Source organism: Eimeria acervulina, genomic scaffold, assembly GCF_000499425.1.
Source record: "Eimeria acervulina Houghton genomic scaffold, Eah_scaff299, whole genome shotgun sequence".
Lineage (NCBI taxonomy): Eukaryota > Apicomplexa > Conoidasida > Eucoccidiorida > Eimeriidae > Eimeria > Eimeria acervulina.
Genome location: NW_013549903.1, coordinates 168 through 20,000, shown reverse-complemented (window position 1 = coordinate 20,000; position 19,833 = coordinate 168). Strand labels below are relative to the sequence as shown.

The 19,833-nt window shown below is 50.5% G+C and overlaps 3 protein-coding genes across 3 annotated transcripts; 1 reads left to right on the top strand and 2 right to left on the bottom strand.

Annotated features, from left to right (window-relative positions):
• Positions 1-658: 658 nt before the first annotated feature.
• On the bottom strand, positions 659-3,226 carry EAH_00031600 (hypothetical protein, conserved; the record flags this gene model as incomplete). The annotated part of the gene is made up of 1 exon (XM_013396078.1): positions 659-3,226. One exon carries the CDS (start codon positions 3,224-3,226, stop codon positions 659-661), a length of 2,568 nt encoding a protein of 855 aa, XP_013251532.1.
• A 4,172-nt stretch (positions 3,227-7,398) lies between these two features.
• EAH_00031590 (hypothetical protein) lies at positions 7,399-7,879 on the bottom strand (the record flags this gene model as incomplete). The annotated part of the gene is made up of 2 exons (XM_013396077.1): positions 7,399-7,461; positions 7,664-7,879. 2 exons carry the CDS (start codon positions 7,877-7,879, stop codon positions 7,399-7,401), a joined length of 279 nt encoding a protein of 92 aa, XP_013251531.1.
• A 910-nt stretch (positions 7,880-8,789) lies between these two features.
• EAH_00031580 (dopey, N-terminal domain-containing protein, putative) lies at positions 8,790-19,270 on the top strand (the record flags this gene model as incomplete). Its single annotated transcript, XM_013396076.1, has 20 exons — positions 8,790-8,801; positions 9,625-9,759; positions 9,936-10,114; positions 10,323-10,825; positions 10,962-11,479; positions 11,593-11,615; positions 11,767-11,900; positions 12,052-12,135; positions 12,257-12,545; positions 12,811-13,193; positions 13,453-13,970; positions 14,137-14,445; positions 14,706-14,872; positions 15,105-15,379; positions 15,605-16,067; positions 16,678-16,797; positions 17,015-17,843; positions 18,051-18,489; positions 18,848-18,955; positions 19,155-19,270. 20 exons carry the CDS (start codon positions 8,790-8,792, stop codon positions 19,268-19,270), a joined length of 5,604 nt encoding a protein of 1,867 aa, XP_013251530.1.
• Positions 19,271-19,833: the final 563 nt, after the last annotated feature.

Genomic DNA, 19,833 nt, shown 5'->3' with positions numbered 1-19,833 from the left:
TGCTGCCCAACTCAGAGCTGTGCAAGGAGGAGAAGGAGATGCACCTTGACCTTGCATGCAAACCCTAAACCCTAAACCCTAAAACCCATCCCACTTCACGCCCTTGCTGCTGCTGTTGCTGCTGCTGATGCTGCTAGTATTGCTGCTGAGTCCTTGGGGTGTACGCAAACCGCAGTGCTGCATGAAGTCCTGGTAGTGTGCAGCAGCAGCTGCAGCTGCTGCTGCTGCTGCGGTTGCTGCCTCTGCTGCTGCAGCTGCTACTGCTCCTGTTCCTGCTGCTGCTGCTCCTGCTGCTGCTGCTGTTGCTGCTGTTGCTGCTGCTGCATGTGTGGGGTTTTCTCTTTAAGGTTGTCTTGTTGTCTAATACTACCCCTCTGCGATTTGCTGCTGCTGCTCTCGGGTGCATGTACACCTCAGCACGCACTCCTCGCGCTGCAAATATAATAACGGCTTCCGCCTCGCTGCGTCGGCTAGCAGCAGCAGCTGCAGCAGCAGCTGCAGCAGCAGCAGCTGCTGCTGCTCCAGCAACAGCACCTTCAGCGGTACAAGATGCAGCACTAACTGCAGCAGTTCCAGCAGCAACTGCAGCAGCTCCCGTAGCAGCAGCAACTGCAACTAGAGCAGCAGCAACTGCAGCAGCAACTGCAGCAGCAGCAACTTATTCTTGCTGCTCTTCAAGAAATCGAATGAGGCGGCGTACCTCGGGCCTGTGTATCTCTAGCTGCTCCTCCCTGGAGTGCTGCAGCAGCAGCAGCACCGAAGCAGCTCTTTCAGGTTCAGTGCTGTACTCAGGTTGCTGCTGCAGCAGCAGCAGCGAGCGCTCTATGATGTCGGGGCCCACAGGAGACTGCAGCAAACTGCGGAAGTATGCTACAGATGCTGCCATCACCTGCCGCGCTAATGCCTGCACCTCGCTGCTGCTGCTGCCGCTGCTGCTGCTGCTGCTGCTGCTGCTGCTGCTGGTTGCTGCTGGCGTTGTTGTGCCGCCCCCGGACGCTGATGGTGCTGCTTCTGGGGCTGCTGGTTCTGCTGCTGCTGCCGCTGCTGCTGCTGCTGCTGGGGTTTCTGGTGCTGGTTCTGCTGCTGCTGGTTCTGCTGCTGCTGGTTCTGCTGCTGCTGCTTCTTTCTTGCAGGAAGGTTTATTGTATTTCTTCTCTCCTCCGTCATCGCTGCTGTTGTCTTTGCGGCTGCTGGTGTGTTTGCTGCAGATTTTGTTATTATCGCTGCTTCCGCTGCCGCTGCTCGCACTGCTGCTGCTGCTGCTGCTGCTGCTGCTGCTGTCGATGCTGTCGCTGCAGCGAGACTCTGCTGCTAGGCGAGTTGTGATGCCTCCAAACTCCTGAGGTTTTATTCCTGTGTTCTCGTTGTTCTCGAATAAAACAAAGTGCAGCAGCAGAGCTGCTTCTAGGGCGGTATCGCTGCTGCAGCAGCAGCAGCTGCAGCAGCAGATCTGTATCAGCATCTCAGCAGCACCCATAGGGTTAGGGGGCCCCTTAGGGGGCCCCTGCAGCAGCAAACCAGGGTCTCCTTTAAGGAGATCAGCACAGAGCAGCAGCAAGGAAGCCAACGTGTTGCTGTTCTCCTCATCCAGCAGCTGCTGCTGCTGCTGCTGCACTTGCTGCCACAACTGCAGCAAGAAGTTCTCTGCTCTTTCTTGAGGAGATATGTCTAAGGATACAGCAGGAGCAGCAGCAGTTGATGGGAGCAAGGGGGTCCTTAGCAATTCTGCTGCTCTCTCAATTGTGATAAGCAGCAGCATTTGCTGCTGGTGCTGCTGCCGCAGCAGCAGCAGCAGCGGAGGTGTCGCCCCCAGTACTTCCTCTTCGGTAGGCACTGCTACTTCCCCCTTAGCTTTTGCTGCTGCTTTTGCTGCTGCAGCAGCAAAGTTTGCTGCTGCTGTCATATCCATATCGCTAGCAGCCAGCAGCAAAGCAACGCAATGTGCTGCTGCACTCAGCAGCGGCTCATGTAGAGCCTGCCGCAGCACATACATACACCGCGACAGCAAATCTGCTGCTGCTGCTGCAGTTGGGGCTGTGCGTAGCAGCAGCAGCCGCCTGTCCCTTGCTCCTTGCAGCTGCTGCTGCAGCGTGTACTGCGGCTGCTGCTGCTGCTGTTGCTGCTGCTCAGGATCCTGCTGCTGCTGCTGCTGCTCCTGCTGCCGCAAGCTTAGAGTAGCAGATAAACCCCTAAACGCTTCCTTCAAGGCTCCTGCATGCGTACAGCTGAGCACAGCAGCAGCAAATACATCAGCAGCAAGAGGGAGAGACGCAGCAAGTGCAGCAGCAGCAGCAGAAGCAACTGTTGCTTCTCGCTTGAAGTCCTCTGCACTTGGGGTGAAAGAAACCAGATTTGCTGCTGCTGTCAGCAGCAGCTCTGTTATTGTTGCTGCAGATACACCTGCCGTTCTGCTAACTCGTTGCAGCCTTCGTGCGACAGCAACAACAGCAGCAGGCTGGCCTTGCTGCTGCTGTTGTTGCTGCTGTTGCTGCTGAGAAGCAGCAGCGGAAAGGCTCTCCAAGCCTGGCAGCACCCACTGCTGCAGCAGCAGCAGCAGCAACTCTGCTGCATTGTGCTGCAGCAATGCTGCTGCTTGAGTCGGGTCTCCTGCTGATTCTGCTAGCAGCTGCAGCTCCTCTAGAGACACGGAGACAAACCCATCCATATGATCTGCTTCAACTGTCTCTGCTGCTGCTGCTGCTTCTGCTGCTGCTGCTGCACTTGCTTCTGCTTTCTCTGCTGCCTCCGCGGCAGCAGCAGCAGCTGCTGCTGCTGCTGTTGCTGCTGCACCCTCCTTCCCTCGGAGTCTTTCTGCCTCTATTGCTGCTGCTTCTGCTTCTCGTTCTGCAGCCTCTGCTGCTTCATCTGCTGCAGCAGCTTCGCGATCTGCTGCAGCAGCAGCAGCAGCAGCTGCTGCAGCAGCAGCAGAGGGGCGCCTGTTGGGTCCGAGAGCTTTAACTACAGCAGCTAAGACGGACAGCAGATGCTGACGACACTCCAAGCAGTCTCCCGTCTCCCTTGCATGCAGATCTACAGCAAGTTCATCACCAGAAGAAGCGGAGAACTCTGCTGCTGCTGCTGCTTCTGATGTTGCTGCTGCAGGTGCTCCCGCTGCTGCTGCTGCTGCCGGTGGGGAGCCCGCAGCCTCCTCAGCTGAAGAGCTTGCTGCTGCATCATCCGCTGCTGCTGCTGGAGCAGCTGCACATGTTGCGCCATCGCCCGCCATGGCGACGCAGCTCTTGCTGCTGCTGCTGCTGCTGCTGCTGTGTGCTGCTGCTGCTGCTGCTGCTTAGAATCGAGAGGCCGCCGGGGTAGTTAGAAGCTAAACACAACATAAAACAGTGACGCTGCTGCTTTAGAAACAGTGCTGCTGCTGCTGCTGCTGCTGTGTGGTACAGATCGTTGCAGCAGCAGCAGCAGCAGCAGCAGCAGTCTCTGAAACAACAGCAAACAGCTACGCTGTAGCTGCTGAACCAACCGCCCACTGTTATAAAAGATTAACTTAACCAGACAATAAACAGAAAACAATAATTATAAAGGACAAGAAACACTGCAGCAGCAGTAGCAGCAATGCATAGCAGCAGCAGCAGCAGCAGCAGCAGCAGCGGTCCAGAGCCCAAGGAGGCCCCTTAGGTTGATGAGGGCCCTAGGGCCCCTGAGAGAGCAGCAGCAACAGCAAGTAAAGAAACAGTTTGCTAGAGCAGCAAGAATGTCTTGCTGCAGTTGCAGCAGTCTATAGACAGTAAGGGTCAACGACATAGACATCCTGCTGCTGCTGCTGCTGCTGCTGCTGCTGCTTGTAGTGCTGCTACTGCTGCAGCAGCACAGCTCAGCACCAGCAGCAGCAGCAGCTGCTGCCACAGTTAATGGACGAACAGGAGGAGCAGCGTGAGAATACAAGCAGCTGACGAAGACACCTGCTGCTGCTGCTGCTGCTGCTGCTGCTGCGGGCAGTTGACTGCAGCAAACTGCACGGTTCTCCCAGCAGCAGCAGCAGCAACAGCAGCAAACCGATGCAGCTGCTGTCGTAGAAGCTGCATGAGCCGAGGCAACAGCAGCAACAGCAGGGGCAACAGCGGCAGCAACGGCAGCAGCAGCAACTGCTGCACGAGACCGCCTCGTTAGACATCAGCAGCAGCAGCAAACCAAGCAGCAACACAAGCAGAGGCAGCAGCAACAGCAGCAGCAACAGCACGAACAGCAGCAGCTACCGTGTCTGTACACCCCAGGGAGTATGTTGGCTCCGCTGGCGGTTTCAGGGGGGGGCGAAGATGGTAGGCACTCAAAACCCTAAACCCTAAACCCTAAACCCTAAACCCTTAACCCTAGACCATCGGCATTGAAGGCAAAGTTGCTGCTTCTTTTATCTGCTGCTGCTGTCTCTGAATCTCTCTTTTGTGCTGCTGTTTGCTGTCTCTTCGCCTCGCTGTTTTTTTTTTATTTCTCTGCTTCCTTCTTGTTTTGTCTCTGTCTCCTTCAATGCATGCGGCTTTATCTTTATAAATAGCTTTGCCTCTCTATCTTTTTTTCTTTATCTGTCTCTCTGTATGCTTACCTCTGTTTCTGTCTCTCTCTCTCTTCATCTAGATATCTCTCTCTACTTCTCTCTCTCTGTCTCTGTCTCTCTGTCTCTCTCTCTCTCTGTCTCTCTCTCTGTCTCTCTCTGTGTCTCTCTCTCTCTCTCTCTGTCTCTCTCTGTCTGTCTCTCTCTCTCTCTGTCTCTCTCTCTCTGTCTGTCCCTCTCTCTGTCTCTCTCTCTCTCTCTCTTTCTGTCTCTGTCTCTTTATTTTTCTTTCTATCTTTCTGTCTCTCTGTCTCTTTATTTCTGTCTCTGTTTGTCTCTCTCTCTCTCTGTCTTTCTTTTTATTTATTTGTCTGTCTGTCTCCTTATTGTAGTTTTATTATTAAATATATTTATTTTATTATTTTCTCTGTCTGTCTCTGTCTGTCTCTATCTCTATTTGCTTTTTTATTTCTTTTGATCTTCTTTTATTTTTATTTTTTGTTTATTTGTTTTTGTTTTTGTTTGTTTATTTGTTTATTGTCTCTTTACTTCCTTTAATCTTTTTAATTAATTAATTTATTTTTAAACTTAATTATTTATTTATTTATTTATTTATTAATAATCCTTTGTCTCCTGTTTGTCTCCTTCTGTCTCTTTCTATTGTCTTTTATTCTTTTTTATTTCTTTTAATTAATTTTTATCTCTTTAATTAATTTCTTTAATTAATCTCTTTTAATATATTTAATTAATCTCTTTACTTAATCTATTTAATTAATCTCTTTAACTAATCTCTTTTAATATATTTAATTAATCTCTTTAATTAATTTGTTTTAATCTATTTAATTAATCTCTTTAATTAATCTATTTAGTTAATCTCTTTTAATATATTTAATTAATCTCTTTAATTAATCTATTTAATTAAATTCTTTTAATCTCTTTAATTAATCTATTTAATTAACTTCTTTTAATCTCTTTAATTAATTTGTTTTAATTTGTTTTATTTTCAGTCTAGTTTATGTTTATCTGTTTTATTTTTTATTAATTTTAATTTTAATACCTAAAAATATTTTAATATTTTTTTTAATTTCTTTTGATATTCTTTTATCTCTTCTTTAATTCTTTTTTATTTCTTTTAATCTCCTCAACATCCTTTCAGCTAAATTAAATTAAATTAAATTAAATTAAATCAAATCAAAATAAAATAAAATTAGATTGAATTAAGTCAAGTTAAATTAGACTAAACCAAATCAAATAATATTAAATCAAACAAATTAATTAAATAAGATAAAATAAAACAAAATTAAACCAAATCGAATCAAAACAAAAAATTAATTAAATAAAATAAAATAAAATAAAATAAAATAAAATAAAATAAAATAAAATAAAATAAAACAAATTAATTAAATTAAATAAAATCATTTGTTTGTTTGTTTGTTTCAGCAGAAGTAAAAAGATTCTCGCTGGACGTTTTGTCGGTGTTGTCTGCCTTCGACAGAGCAAAAGAATGGGCTGACCTAGGAAGCTGTCTGCAGCGCCTCATCAAGGCAAACCCTAAACCCTAAACCCTAAACCCTAAAGCCTTAATAACCCTTAATAGCCCTTAAAAACCCTTAGTAACCCTTTATAACCCTTTATAACCTTTAATAACCCTTTATAACCCTTAATAACCCTTTATAACCCTTTATTACTCCTAATAACCCTAAACCCTAAACCCTTAATAAACCTAAACCCTTAATAACCCTAAACCCTTAATAAACCTAAACCCTTAATAACCCTAAACCCTAAACCCTTAATAACCCTAAACCCTTAACAATTGTGAACCCTGGACCCTAAACCCTAAACCCTAGACCTTATAAATAAACAAACAGTAAACCCTACACAATCAACAATCAGCAATAAACAATCAACAGTAAAGTCTTAACCGTAAACTTTAAGCGTTGGGGTTTAGGGTTTAGGGTTATTGAAAAGATCCTAAACCCTCAACAATAAGCCGAAACATATGTCTAAGGTCTAAACCCTAAACCCTAAACCCTTGTTTGCATCCTCTGTTGCCGCTTCCTTATGCTTTTTCTTCTTGTCTCTGTCTTTTCGTTGTCTCTGTCTTCTCTCTCTTTCTCTCTGTCTCTGTCTCTGTCTCTTTCTGTCTCTGTCTCTGTCTCTCTCTATCTCTCTCTCTCTCTGTCTCTGTCTCTGTCTCTCTCTGTCTCTGTCTCTGTCTCTCTCTCTCTCTGTCTCTGTCTCTGTCTCTGTCTCTGTCTCTGTCTCTCTCTATCTCTCTCTCTCTGTCTCTGTCTCTGTTTTTCTCTGTCTCTTTATTATTTTTGTCTTTTATTATTTTTTTATTATTTTCGTCTCCTCCTGCATCTTTTTATTATTTCTGTCTCTTTATTATTTTAGTCTCTTTTTATTATTTTAATCGCTTTATTATTTTTAACTCTTTTTATTATTTTTTAACTCTTTATTATTTTTATCTTTTTATTATTTTTATCTTTTTATTATTTTTATCTTTTCAGGTGCTGAAGCGCCCTCTGTCTCCTTCTCTTCGATTTATACCCCACAGGCTCACTGTCTCCAAACGCCTAGCGCAAGTACACCTGCTGCTGCTGCTGCTGATGCTGCTGCTGCTGCTGTTGCTGCTGCTGCTGTTGCTGTTGTTGCTGCTGCTGCTTCTTTCGTTTGCTGCTGATGCTGCTGCTGGTGTGTTTGCTGCTGCTTGTTTTGTTCTTGCTGCTGTTGCTTTATTGCATTTTATGGTTTGCTGCTGTTGGTGCTTGATTTGCTGCTGCTGCTGCTACTACTGCTACTACTGCTGCTGCTGTTTGTGTTTGATTTGCCGCTGCGGGCGCTGCTGTTTGTTTGATTTGCTGCTTCTACTACTGCTACTACTACTACTACTACTGCAACTCCTGCTGCTGTTGCTGCTGCTGCTGCTGCTGTTTGTGTTTGCGTTTGATTTGCTGCAGTGTTTGAACCCACAGCTTCCTTCGGGTGTACATGCACTTGCGCTGGAGGCGTTTGTATTTATATTGAGGAGGCTGGGGCCCTCGGGTTTATCGCGAGATTTGTCTCTATGGTCGTGCAGTTTGCTGCCTTTCTCTGTTGATGCTGCTGCACATCTAAAGCCCTTCTATTTACATATTTTAAACTGCTTCTTCTTACCTCTAGGTATGCAGCAAGCTCCTTCTGCTGCTGCTCCTGCTCCTGCTGCTCCTGCTCCTGCTCCTGCTCCTGCTCCTGCTCCTGCTCCTGCTGCTGCTGCTGCTGCTGCTCCTGCTGCTGCTGCTTGGGTTTGAATTGCTGCTGCTGCTTGGGTTTGATTTGCTGCTGCTGCTGTTTGTTTGATTTGCTGCTGCTGATGAAAGAAAGAAAACGCATTTTTAAGTGCTTGCTGGCGCTGTCTCCTTTGTCTCTCTGTCTCTATCTCTCTCTGTCTCTCTCTCTCTCTCTCTCTCTCTCTCTCTCTCTCTCTGTCTATCTCTCGCTTACTCTCTCTCTCTCTCTCTCTCTCTCTCTCTCTCTCTCTCTCTCTCTCTCTCTCTCTCTCTCTCTTCTTCTGTCTCTGTCTCTGTCTGTCTTTGTCTACCTATCTCTCTCTCTCTAACCTCCTCTCTCTCTCTTCTTCTGTCTCTCTCTGTCTCTGTCTCTGTCTCTCTTTCTCTCTCTCTCTCTCTGTCTCTCTCTGTGTCTGTCTGTCTCTCTCTGTCTCTCTGTGTCTCTGTGTGTCTCTCTCTGTCTCTCTGTCTCTGTCTCTGTGTCTCTGTGTGTCTCTTAGTCTGTCTCTATGGGCAGCAGTAGCAGCAGCAATAAGCGTATTATTATTTTATTTAAAAGCTTTAATTCGCACTTGGGTTTTATTTAATTTGTGCTGCAGGGCCTCAGCTGCTTCCTTGTCTCTCTGGGCTTGTGGTGTCTCTGCTGCTATGCATGGAGGAGGAGAAAGCAGCAACATCAAGCTTTGCTGCTGCAACAGCAAACAAGCTGCAGCACGCTGTTGGCTTGGGGCCCTTTGCTGCTGCACTTTGGACCTCCCTCCTTCGCGCCGCACGCGTTCGAACCCCGGCACTTCGCCTTATTTCAAAATTACTCAATCCCCCTCTTGCACAGCAGCCACCGGTATGATACATACAATGCTGCTGCTGCTGCTGCTGTTGCTGTTGCTGTTGTTGCTGCTGCTGTTGTTGCTGTTGTTGTTGTTGCTGTTGTTGTTGTTTGGTTAGTTGCTGCTGTTGCAGCTGCAGCCGTTGCTGCAGCTGTTTCTGTTGCTGTTGGTTTGATGTCGGTGCTGATGGCTGTGTGGGTGTGCTTGGGGTAGTGGGTTTGTTGCTGCTGCTGTTGCACTGGTTGCTGCTGTTGCTGCTGCTGCAGCAGCAGCAGCAACCTGCGGTGTCGTTGCTGCTGCTGCTACTGTGGCATCGATTTGTCGGTTGGTGTTTTGTCTGCTGTTTTCTGCTGCACCGCACTTCTGCGGAAGGTGCTGCTGCTTTTATAGCTGCTGCTGCTGCTGCTGCTGCTGCTGTTCAGAGACAGGTTGCTTTGCTGCTGCCTGACCGTCCCCGTTTGGTAGTTGGTGCACTGGAGGCAGCCTTAGGAGACACAAATCGTCTCGTTGCAAGGGAGGTCTTAGATTTGCTGCTGCAGCAACTGCCGCTCAGCAACTCTATCCTTACTGACACAGAAACGGTGAAGCTACTCCTGCTGCTGCTGCTGCTGCTGCGGCTGCTTCTCCCGTTGCTGCTGATCCAGCTGCTAATAGTTGCAGTACTGGTGGTGATGGTTGTGTTGCTGCTGCTGTCGTAGCTGCTGCTGCTGCTGCTGCTGCTGTTGTTGTTGTTGCTGGTTTATTGAAGATGACTGTTGCTGCTTTGTTCTGCTGACGGTTTTGGGGGGCGCTTAGGGTTTAGGGTTTAGGATTTAGGGTTTATTAGGGTTTACTGTTGAGGGTTTAGGGTTTAGGGTTTAGCGTTTATTGCGTAGATATGATTAGATGGTTTATAATCTCTCGGTGATTGTTCCTCGTTTGTTGTTTCTTGTTTAATCCTGAGGGTTTAGAGCATATTAGATCTTATTAGGGTCTATTAGGGCTTAGGGTTTAGGGTTTAGGGTTTAGGGTTTGCGCGTAGGTGCGGCTTGTATCGGCTGTGTGGCGGCTGCTGCCGCAGCAAGACTGGTCTTTAACTCGAAGGGCTGTGCGCTGGCTAACAGCACAAACAGAAAGGAGTGCGGATGATGCTGCTGCTGCTGATTTCGGCCTTCATGTAGGTGCTGCTGCTGCTGCTGCTGCTGGAGGTGCTGCTGCTCTTGCTGCTTAGATATCCATCTGGAGGTCTATATTCCTTCTGCCCTAGGGTTTAGGGTTGAGGGTTTAGGGTTTAGGGTTTAGGACTGAGGGTTTAGGGTTTAGGGTTTAGGGTTTAGGGTTTGTGTGAGTCAGGCGAAGCCCTATTTGCTGCGCTCTATTACTTCTTCTTTGCTGCCTCTTCCCGCTACACGTGCTGCTGCTTTGCTGCCGCTGAAGGCTCTGTTCGTCTTCATTGGTGATGATGAATTTGAGGGAGCAGCAGAACAGCTTATGCCCCACCTCTCAGCCCCCGTGCTGCAGTATCTGCACAGGTACTGCTGCTGCTGCTGCTGCTGCTGCTGCTGCTGCTGCTGAGGCAGGGGCTTTTGCTGCTGATGCGACTGCTGCTGATGCTTCTGCGGGTGCTGCTGCTGCTGCTGCTGCCACCCGTGCTGCAATATCTGCACAGCTGCTGATGCGGGTGCTGCTGCTGCTGCTGATTCGGTGCTGCTTTTTTTGCTGCTGCTGCTGCTGCTGCAGGGAGTGCAGCAACCCTGAGTGGGGCTCAGCTTGTCTACAGGAGGCGCAGCACGTCTTTCATTTACGCCTGACGCCCCCAGACATGGTTTGGAGTGCATTAGCGGAGAGACTTCGTCTCGTGCTGCTGCAGCAGCTGCAGCAGCAGCAGCAGCAGCAGCTGTCGGTCCAGCAGCAGCTGCTGCAGCACGAGCTCCAGCTGCAGCAACAGCAGCTCTTGCTGCAGCAACACCTGCTGCCACACGAGCAGGAGGCGCAGCAGCAGCAGCAGCAACTTGGTGGAGGAGGTCTTGCTGGAGGGCTTCCAGGAGACGCAGGAAAGCATGAGGCAGCAGCAGCAGCAGCAGCAGCAGCACAAGAGGTCTTGCAGCTGGCTGCGCTGTTTGCGGACCGTATTGTTGCGCCTCTTGCTGCTGCTGCTGCTGCTAGTGGTGCAGCAGACGCAGCAGCAATCTGCGGTGTACAGACACTGCATGGGTTTGCTCAGCTGCTAACCCTTGTTCTTGGTGAGGCATAAAACCCTAAACCCTAAACCCTAAACCCTAAACGCATTTTCAGCAAGCGACCTTTCGTGCCACAGCGACGACACAGCACTGCTGACACTGCTTGCTGCTGCTTCTGCTGCTGCTGCTGCTGCTGCAGAGGGGTGCTGCACGATTGCGCCTACGCTGCAGCAGCTGCCTCTCGTGCGGCCGCTGCTGCAGCAAGCGGTCGGCTGTCTCCGGCGTCTGCGGGCCTTGAGGTGCAACAAGGAGCTGCTGCTGCTGCTGCAGAGTCTTGCTGCTGCTGCGCCCCACACAACGCTCAGTGAAGAAGCAGCAACAGCAGCAGCAGCAGCAACTGCTGCTGCAGATGCTGCTCCGCTGCAGGATGATACAGCAGCTAATGCTGCACAAGACAATACCTCTGTAGCTGCAGCTGAAGGAACAGCTGCAGCAGCAGCGTTCAGTGCTGCTGCTGCTGCTGCTGTTGCTGCTTCCTCCGAGCTTTCAGGGAGTCAGGATGCGATGCAGCCGTCGTTGCAGCAGTTGCTGCTGCAGCTGCAGCAGCTGCTGCATGCAATCAGCAGCTTTCTAGCCCACGTGGAGACCCTTCTCTTGCAGCTGCTGGCGATGGAGGAAGCAGCAACACCGGCACTAGACACACTCTTCTCCGTGCTGGTCTGCTGCTGCTGCTGCTGCTGTTGCTGCTGCCTGGAGTTGCTTCACTTTAGAGGTTGGGTTGATGAGGCACGCTGAGACTGAGGGTTTAGGGTTTAGGGTTTAGGGTTTAGGCAGGGCTAATGTCTCTTGTTTGGTGAGGACGCAGGCGCCGCTTGTGGAGTTGCAGTGTTTTATTGAAGAGGAAGTACTCAGCAGCAGCAGCAGCAGCAACAGCAGCAGCAGCAGCAGCCTCCCACCGTGGCTGCTAGCACTGCTAGACTGCGCAACGTCCCCTCGGTTTTCAGTTTGCTGCAGAGCAGCACAAACATACATCTCCATATTGAAGAGCAGCAGCAGCAGCAGGGCCAACAGCAGCAACAGCAGCAGCAACAACAGCAGCAGCAGAAGACGTCTCATTTGCGCTACCGACGAGTGCCTGGTCTGTTGAGAGCTGCCTGTACACCTCAGCTGTCCTGCTGCTGCAGTTGCTGCTCGGTTGCTGCTGCTGTCTCTGCTGCTGCTGCTGCTGTTTCCTCATTGGGCTCTGCTGCAGCTGTGTGTTGCTGCTGCTATTTGTGTTGCTGCTGCAGCGCGTGGCAACGACGCTTTGGGATTGCCTAGGCAGCAGCAGCAGCAGCAGCAGCTGCAACAGCAGCAAGGAAGAAGGGCTTATAGTGGATCTGCTGCTGCAGCTAAATGATGCTTGCGCCCCTGAAAGGCCGGTGCGTTTGCTGTTTTTGATGCTGCTGTTGTTGCAACTTCTTTTGCTGCTGCTGTTACTGCTGCTCACCCTAGGAAGAGAGCAAGAGCAGCAGCAAGAGCAGGAGCAGCAGCAGCAGCAGCAAGCCGCTGCTATCTTCTGTTTCCTCTCGCAGGCAGTGCTGGAATCAGTTATCCTCGCCGGTCTTCAAGGCAGCAGCAGCAGCTGCAGCAGCAGCAGCAGCAGCAAAGCGGAGAGCATCTGGAGGTGCAGCGCCTTCTGGCGGCATGCCAGGCTTCAGGTGTACAGACCCCTCGGTTTGCTGCTGCCTAATGCTGTGCTGCATCTAGTAGCAGCACTTGGAGACCCCTTTCCAGACGTCAGGTGCGCTTGCTGCTGCTGCTGCTGCTGCTGCTGTTGCTGCTGCTCCTGCTTGCGTGCATGCACTATAATTGCTCCTGGGCTCCTTGTGCGCTTGTTGCAGCAGCAGCTGCTGCGGCTGTTGTTGCTGTTGCTGCTGCTGCTGCCTGTTGAGCATCTAGCCTTTTGAGGTGTGGTGAGGCTTCCCAGAGCCTTGAAGTGTATGAAAAGCCTGTTGCTGCTGCTGCTGTTGCTGCTGCTGCTGCTGTTCTTTGGGGTGTCTGCACAGGTACGCTGCCCGCGTATTTGTGCGTCTGGCGTTAGATAACGCCCCACAGCTGCTGCTGCCAGTGTTTGACTGCATATTGAGTGCACCTCCACCGCTGCAGCAGCAGCAGCAGCAGCATCAGGGGCAGGTGCCTGTAGATGAGGAGCAGCTGGAGGGGGTGCTCCAGCAGCAGCTGCAACAGCAGCTGGCGGAGGAAGCTGCTGCCGCTGCTGCGATGGATGCAACTGCTGCAGCATATCGCGGGTTAGAGCTGCTGCAGCTGCTGCTGCTGTTTGAGGGGCAGCTGCTGCAGGAGCGCATGCAGTGTTTTTATGTTAGCGAGAATCTGCTGCAGTCAAACGCTGTGCAGGCGCACTCGTGGGCAGCAGCAAACGCAGCAAGAGGTGCATAAACCCTAAACCCTAAACCCTAAACCCTAGTCTTTTGCCAGCCTTAAGCCCGTAGCACTTAACTGAAAAACCCTACGCCCTTGTGATTTCAAAACCCTAAACCCTAAACCCTGACCGTCAACAGATGGAGGAGGCGCGGCTGCTCTTCTGTACGACCTAGGGTTTAGGATTGGCCTAAACCCTAAACCCTAGGGTTTTAGGGCCCACTAGGGTTTAGGGTTTAGGGTTTACGGTTGTATGAGGCTTTATGCAGGGCAATCGCCTGGGCGCTGGACGACTGCAGCAGCAGCAGCAGCAAACACCCCAGCAGCAGCAGCAGCAGCAGATTGGCAGGCGTGGACGTACAGCGACTTCTCTGTTGTTGACTATGTCGATTTGTTTTGTGTAGTGCTGCTGCGCTTCATTTGCTTCCGTCTGCCTCCCTCAGCAGCAGCAGCAGCAGCAGGAGCTGCAGCAGCAGGAACAGCAGCAGCAGCAGCAGCCACAGGGGCCTATGGTGTGGCTTCACTAGCGGAGTATCCGGCGTCCTTCCCTGCGACATGCACACCCTCACCTGTATCAGGAGCAGCACAAGCAGCAGCAGCAGCAGCAGCAGCAGCAGCAGCACCTTGCAGCAGGTTTGCTGCTCTTCATGGAAAGGCTTGCGAGCTGCTGGCTTCGTTTGTCTCCTCGCTGCAGCCAGCAGCAAGAGCGAGGGAAGTCTGCTGCCTCCTCTCGTATGCACTTGTAGACAGGCTTATTGCTGCAGTGCAAATAGACTACGCTGCGCAGGTGAGGGTCTAGGGTTTAGGGTTTAGGGTTTAGGGTTTAGGGTTTAGCCGCCGGGTGTGCCGCGTTGCTGCAGCAATACGGCTGCAGCAAGCAGTGATATTTAGAGAGGTAGGTAGAACGATATTGACTGCTGCTGCCGCTGTGCTTCCTGCTGCTGCTGCTGCAGTCACAGCTGCTGCAGCTACTTCGTGTCGTCATCGTACACTCCAGCCAGGCTGCTGCGGGCTTCTCTCCTGCCAGCAAATTCATTCTTGACAGCAGCAGCAAGGAGCTGCAGCAGCTACTGGAGCAGCAGCTGCCGCAGCAGCCGCCGTCGCCTTCGGGGGCAGCAGCAGCTGCTGCTGCATCCGCTGATCCTGCGCAACCTGCAGCACCTGCTGCCGCTGAAGCATCTGAATCTGCAGCACTGCAGCAGCAGCAGCAGCAGCAGCATTTTCCTCTGTTTGCCTTGGGCGTGCAGCAGATGAAAGCCAAAGTGAGCGGTTACGCGGTTTTGGGGTTAAGGGTTTAGGGTTTAGGGTTTAGGATTTAGGGTTTAGGGTTTAGGGTTTCGCACTGGTGAGCAACGGGGGGATGCACGCTGCTAATACAGCAACAGCTGCAGCAGTAGCTGCAACAACAGCCGCTGCTGCTGATGATGATGTAGACGCTGCTGTTGGGTTTCGCTTAGTAGAATCATGCTGTGCTTTGCTGCTGCTTCCTGTTTGCTGCTGCTGTTTGCTGTTGCTGCTGCAGCTGCAGCGTCTGACGCCCCTTAGCGAGGACTTTCAGGGTTTGCTGCGGGGGCTTCTGCTGGCCATGCGGATTGATGGTCCAGCAGCAACAGCAGCAGCAGCAGCTGCTGCTGCTGCACGAGATGCAGCAGTCGACGAGGCAACGCAACTCTCCCTCTTTCTGCTGCAGTGAGCCTAAACCCTAAACCGTCCTAAACCCTAAATAAACCCTAAACCCTAGACTGGAGTATGCTGTTGCTGTTCTTCTTCTCGTTATTGCTGCTGCTGCACTGGACTCTGCTGCTGTTACTGCTGCTGCATTTCGTCTCGCTGTTGCTGCTGCTGCTCCTGATTTTGGTGCTGTTACTACTGCTGCTGTTCTTTCTGCTGCTGATGCGGCTGCTGCTGCTGGGGTGTACAGGCACCTTCCTGCTGCTCAGCTGCAGCCAGTTTCTGTGGTTCTCTTGGATTTCTTCTGCCGTTTGCTGCTGCGCGCCGCCGTCGCCCGCAGTGCGAAACCGTCATATCGCAGCAGCAACAGTTGCTGCAGCAGCAGCAACAGCAGCAGCAGCAGCAGCAGCAGTTTGAGTTCGCGAATGCTGCTGCCTTATTTGCGGGGTATTCTCGGCGTTTTAAATTTCTCCTTGGACTCTGTTTCAAAGAGTGAATTGGCTAAAGAGTCGGCTGCAGAGACAGGTGAGAGGCTAAACCCTAAACCCTAAACCCTAAACCCTAAACCCTAAAGTGCAAACCCTTGGGGACCTGTCACGGTCTCGCCGCCTAGAGGTAACAACCTGAGGGCGCAGCGTTTAGGGTTTAGGGTTTAGGGTTTAGGGTGTATATCTAAGTCTGAAGCTGCAGGGCATTGGCTGCGTGTGCACTCTCTAGGGTTTAGGGTTTAGGGTTTATTGTTTTGTTCAGGGGGGTTGACGCCTTTTTTAGATTTATTCTCGTGGCATTCTGCTGCTGTTAGTGAAGAGGAGGCGCTGCAGCAGAAGCTGCAGCAGCGGCTGCCCGCAATTGCTGCTGCTGTACACATGATGCTCTCAGCTTGTGTAGCAGCAGCAAACCTTGTGCTGCCTCCCCTGCAGCAGCAGCAGCAGCAGCAGGAGCAGCAGAATGCAGATAGAGTTCCATATGGCAGCAGCAGCAGCAGCAGCAGCGGAGACGTTGCTGCTGCCTGGCCTGCTGCTGAGGTTTTTCTGTATGATACTGTAGAGCCTCTAGACAATGCAGCAGCAGCAGCAGGTGCTGCTGCTGCTGCTGGCTGCAGCAACCAGCAGCAGCAGCAGCAACTCAGCGACTGCACAGGCATCCACTTGTCGCATGCAGATGAGGCAGCCCTTTCGCTGCTAACCCAAATTCTAGACCGGCTGTTTGCTAGGTGAACCCTAGACCCTCATAAACCCTAAACCCCTATAAACCCTAGACCCTCATAAACCCTAAACCCCTATAAACCCTAGACCCTCATAAACCCTAAACCCCTATAAACCCTAAACCCTCATAAACCCTAAACCCCTATAAACACTAAACCCTCATAAACCCTAAACCCCTATAAACCCTAAACCCTCATAAACCTAAACCCTCATAAACCCTAAACCCTCATAAACCCTAAACCCTCATTAACCTTAAACTCTCACAAACCCTAAACCTTCATTATTCTTAATCTCTCATAAACCCTCAGTCGTGAACCGTACAACTCCATTAGACTCACAAACCCTAAACCCTAAATCACTAGGCATTGAGCTTCAAACCCTACACCAGAGGACGCACGCTCTGCCCTCTACACCCTCAGGCACAAACCCTAAACCCTAAACCCTTGATCGCGTAAACCCTATTCTGTTCACCTTGAGTGTTGTACCCTGCAAACCGCAGCTTCTAGCCTTTGAGCTGATTGCGTGACTCCACATTCCCTCGAGGGTTTAAAGCTCAGGGTTTAGGGTTTAGGGTTTAGGGTTTAGGGTTTAGGGTTTAGGGTTTGCGGTTGCGCGCAGCTTTCCCCGGAGATTCGCTGCCAGTTGTGTCTCCATTTGGAGCGGCGGTCTCTGCAGCAGCGGCGAAAATTTAAGAAGTTTGCTGCTGCTGCTGCGTCTCTCGCGTCGCGCGAGGCTCCAGTAAACCCTAAACCCTAAACCCTAAACCCTAAACCCTAATCGCTACTGCGTGCTCCATCTTGTTGTGGTGCTGCAGCAGCAGCTTCTTGCAATACTCGCGCCGGCTTCTAGCCTTCGGCTAGGGTTTAGGGTTTAGACATAGTGTTTTGGTTCACCTTCAGGGTTTAGGGTTTAGTATATAGGGTTTAGGGTTTAGGGTTTAGGGTTTGTGATGCAGGTCCTTACTGGGTCCTCTTTTGGGTTTACTGCAAGACGCTTCCAAGGGTTTAGGGTTAGGCGGTGTTGCCTCTGCTTCTGTCTCCCCCTCATCTTGTTTGCTGCATCTCTCGCCTCTGGCTGCTGCTGAGGAAACAGCAACAGCAGCAGCAGCAGCAGCAGCAGCAGCAGCAGCAGATGGGGGGCACGCTTCAGAGCGGGCAGCAGGAGGGGTGAATGCTGCTGTTGTTTCAGGAGGAGCAGGAACAGCAGCAGCAGACGCGTCGGCAGCTAAAGCAGCAGCAGCAGCAGTAGCAGCAGCAGCAGCAGCAGCAGGTCGCGACAGCATGGAGAAGCTGCTGCAGCAGGCAGGTCTAGCAGAAGCACATAACCCCCGCGAGAGCATTATATATCATTTTATTTACACTTTGATTATTTCTGCATATCCTCCACCTTTCGTTCGTTTCTGTTGTCTATGCACTTCCGCCTGCCGCATGCAGCAGCAGCAGCAGCAGCTGCTGCTACTGCAGCAGCAGCAATCACCCCTAGCAGCAGCTGCCGCAGCAGCTGCAGCAGCGGCGAGCCTCGACGCAGGAGGCGCCACCTTCGACACCAACACCGACATCAACAACAACAGCAGCACCAGCACCAACATCAACAGCAGCAGCAGCAGCAGCAGCAGCAGCAACACGGAGAGTGAGGTGGAGGTTGTATGGAAGCTGCTGGGGCGTGTAACGTCTCTGTCTGTCTCTTCTCCTCGCCAGCCGCTGTCTGTGCTTTGGGTTTTTGCTGTTATCTTCGCTTTAGACAGAACAAAACCTGCAAAAGAGCACTTCTTAGCTTGCAAACGGGTACCTTAAACCCTAAACCCTAAACCCTAACAACAACAAACCCTAAACGTTATTTACCCCTATTCAGGCTAAAACCTGTTCTGCACACACACAAAGAGCTTGTGAGGGTTTAGGGTGTATGTACAGCTCTGCGGGTTTGGGTTGTATGTAAAGATGTGTATATTTGAGCTGTATATGCAGGTGTGCATATTTGGGGTGTATGCGCAGGTGCGGCGGGATATGCACGAACTGTTTCGTTTATGTTGTTTTGTTGCCTTTGGTTCTTTTACCCATCGAGCGGGTGCAGCAGCAAACCCTAACGGGTTTGATAGCTCTCCTCCTTTGCCTCCTCCTGTTGATGTCGTTAATCAAGCACTTGCTGTTCCTTCTGCTGCTGCTGCTGCTGCTGCTGCTGCGGATACTCCTGCTGCTCTTGCTGCGGGGGCTCCTGCTGCTGTTGGTGTGGCTGCGGGAGGGAAGCACGGGTACTTGAGAGCGGGCGATGCTGCAGCAGCAACAGCAACAGCAGCAGCAGGGGAAGTGTTTGAGACCGACAGCAGCAGTAGCAGCAGCAGCAGCAGCAGCAGGAAGGAGAGCGCGTGGTTGCTGCAGGAGCTGCAGCGGCGGCTTGCGTTGCTGCAGCCGCCTTCATTAGCTGCTCCCAGTTGTATACATGAAGCAAACAAAGAAGCTTTAAGAAGAACGAAGCACTTAGCTATCTCTTCTTCTGTCTCCTCATCAACAACCCCTGCTGATGTTGTTGCGGTTTTTGGGCTTGCAGCGCTCCTCATGCAGTGTGCAGATGTGCGAAAAAACCCTAAACCCTAATAAACCCTAAACCCTAACAAACCCTAAACCCTAAACCCTAATATACCCTTTACCCTAATCTACCCTACTTGGTAGTAACACAGGGAGGCACTCCTAAACCCTCACGCGTATTTTTGTGGCTTCTGTGGGACATTATTGGGCTATCCTAGGGTTTAGGGTTTAGGGTTTAGGGTTTAGGGTTTGTGGTTTGGTTGCAGCTGAAGCAGCTAAACAGGAGAAGCCCCCTAACGATGTTATTCTTGCAAACCCTCACAGAAGAATTGCAAGGGAGTATTGCGCATGCGATGGGCAGCTCAGGCCCTCAGGTATATTTAGGGTTTAGGGTTTAGGGTTTAGGGTTTAGGGTTTGGATTTTAGGGTTTGTGATTTACCCCGTTTACGGTTGATGGTCTAGAGTTAAGGGATTAGGACTTGCCTGCAGCTTACGGTTTTGTTAGGGTTTAGGGTTTAGGGTTTAGGGTTTAGGGTTTGGGGTGTTTTGTGTGTGTGTGTGTTTGTGTTTAGGGTTTTTTGTATCGGTTTTTGCTGCTGTCTCTATTACAGTCGTTCCCGCTGCGGCTGTTTCCTGCAGCAGCAGCAGCAGCAGCAGCAGCATCGCTGCGGCGTTTGCTGCTAGATGAGCTGCAGCAGCCGCTGCTGCTGTCTTGCGATCGAAGAACAATAAGAGCCCTTGGAGAGGCCCTTGCATGCGCCTTAGTTGGGGATACACCCAAACTAGATGTGCTGCTTCCCCCCCCAAACGCAGGCGTAAACCCTAAACCCTAAACCCTAAACCCTAATAGAGTTATAAAGATATGCAGATATATATAGATATATATTTATGTATATATATATATATATATATATTCTTGAGTGTACATATATAACATATTTTTATATGCTGCACTTAGGGCTTTGTATCAGTATTATTTCCACTATACTGCTGCTGCTGCTTTTGCTGCTGCTGCTGCTGCTGCTGTTTGTTTGTTTGTTTAATAGGTATTTGCTTCTCGGGGCCGCGACATATCGATAAAAGTGTTGCATTTGAGGCGTTTAGTTGTTTTGCTGTTATTTGCCCCTGAAAAAATAATAATAAATCAAACAGGAAATGTCCTTGAAAAAATTATTGAGGCGCTCAAACCCGTACACTCCAATGAAGACGTTTCTCTTCTTATTACACAACAAGTAAGATAAATAAATAAAT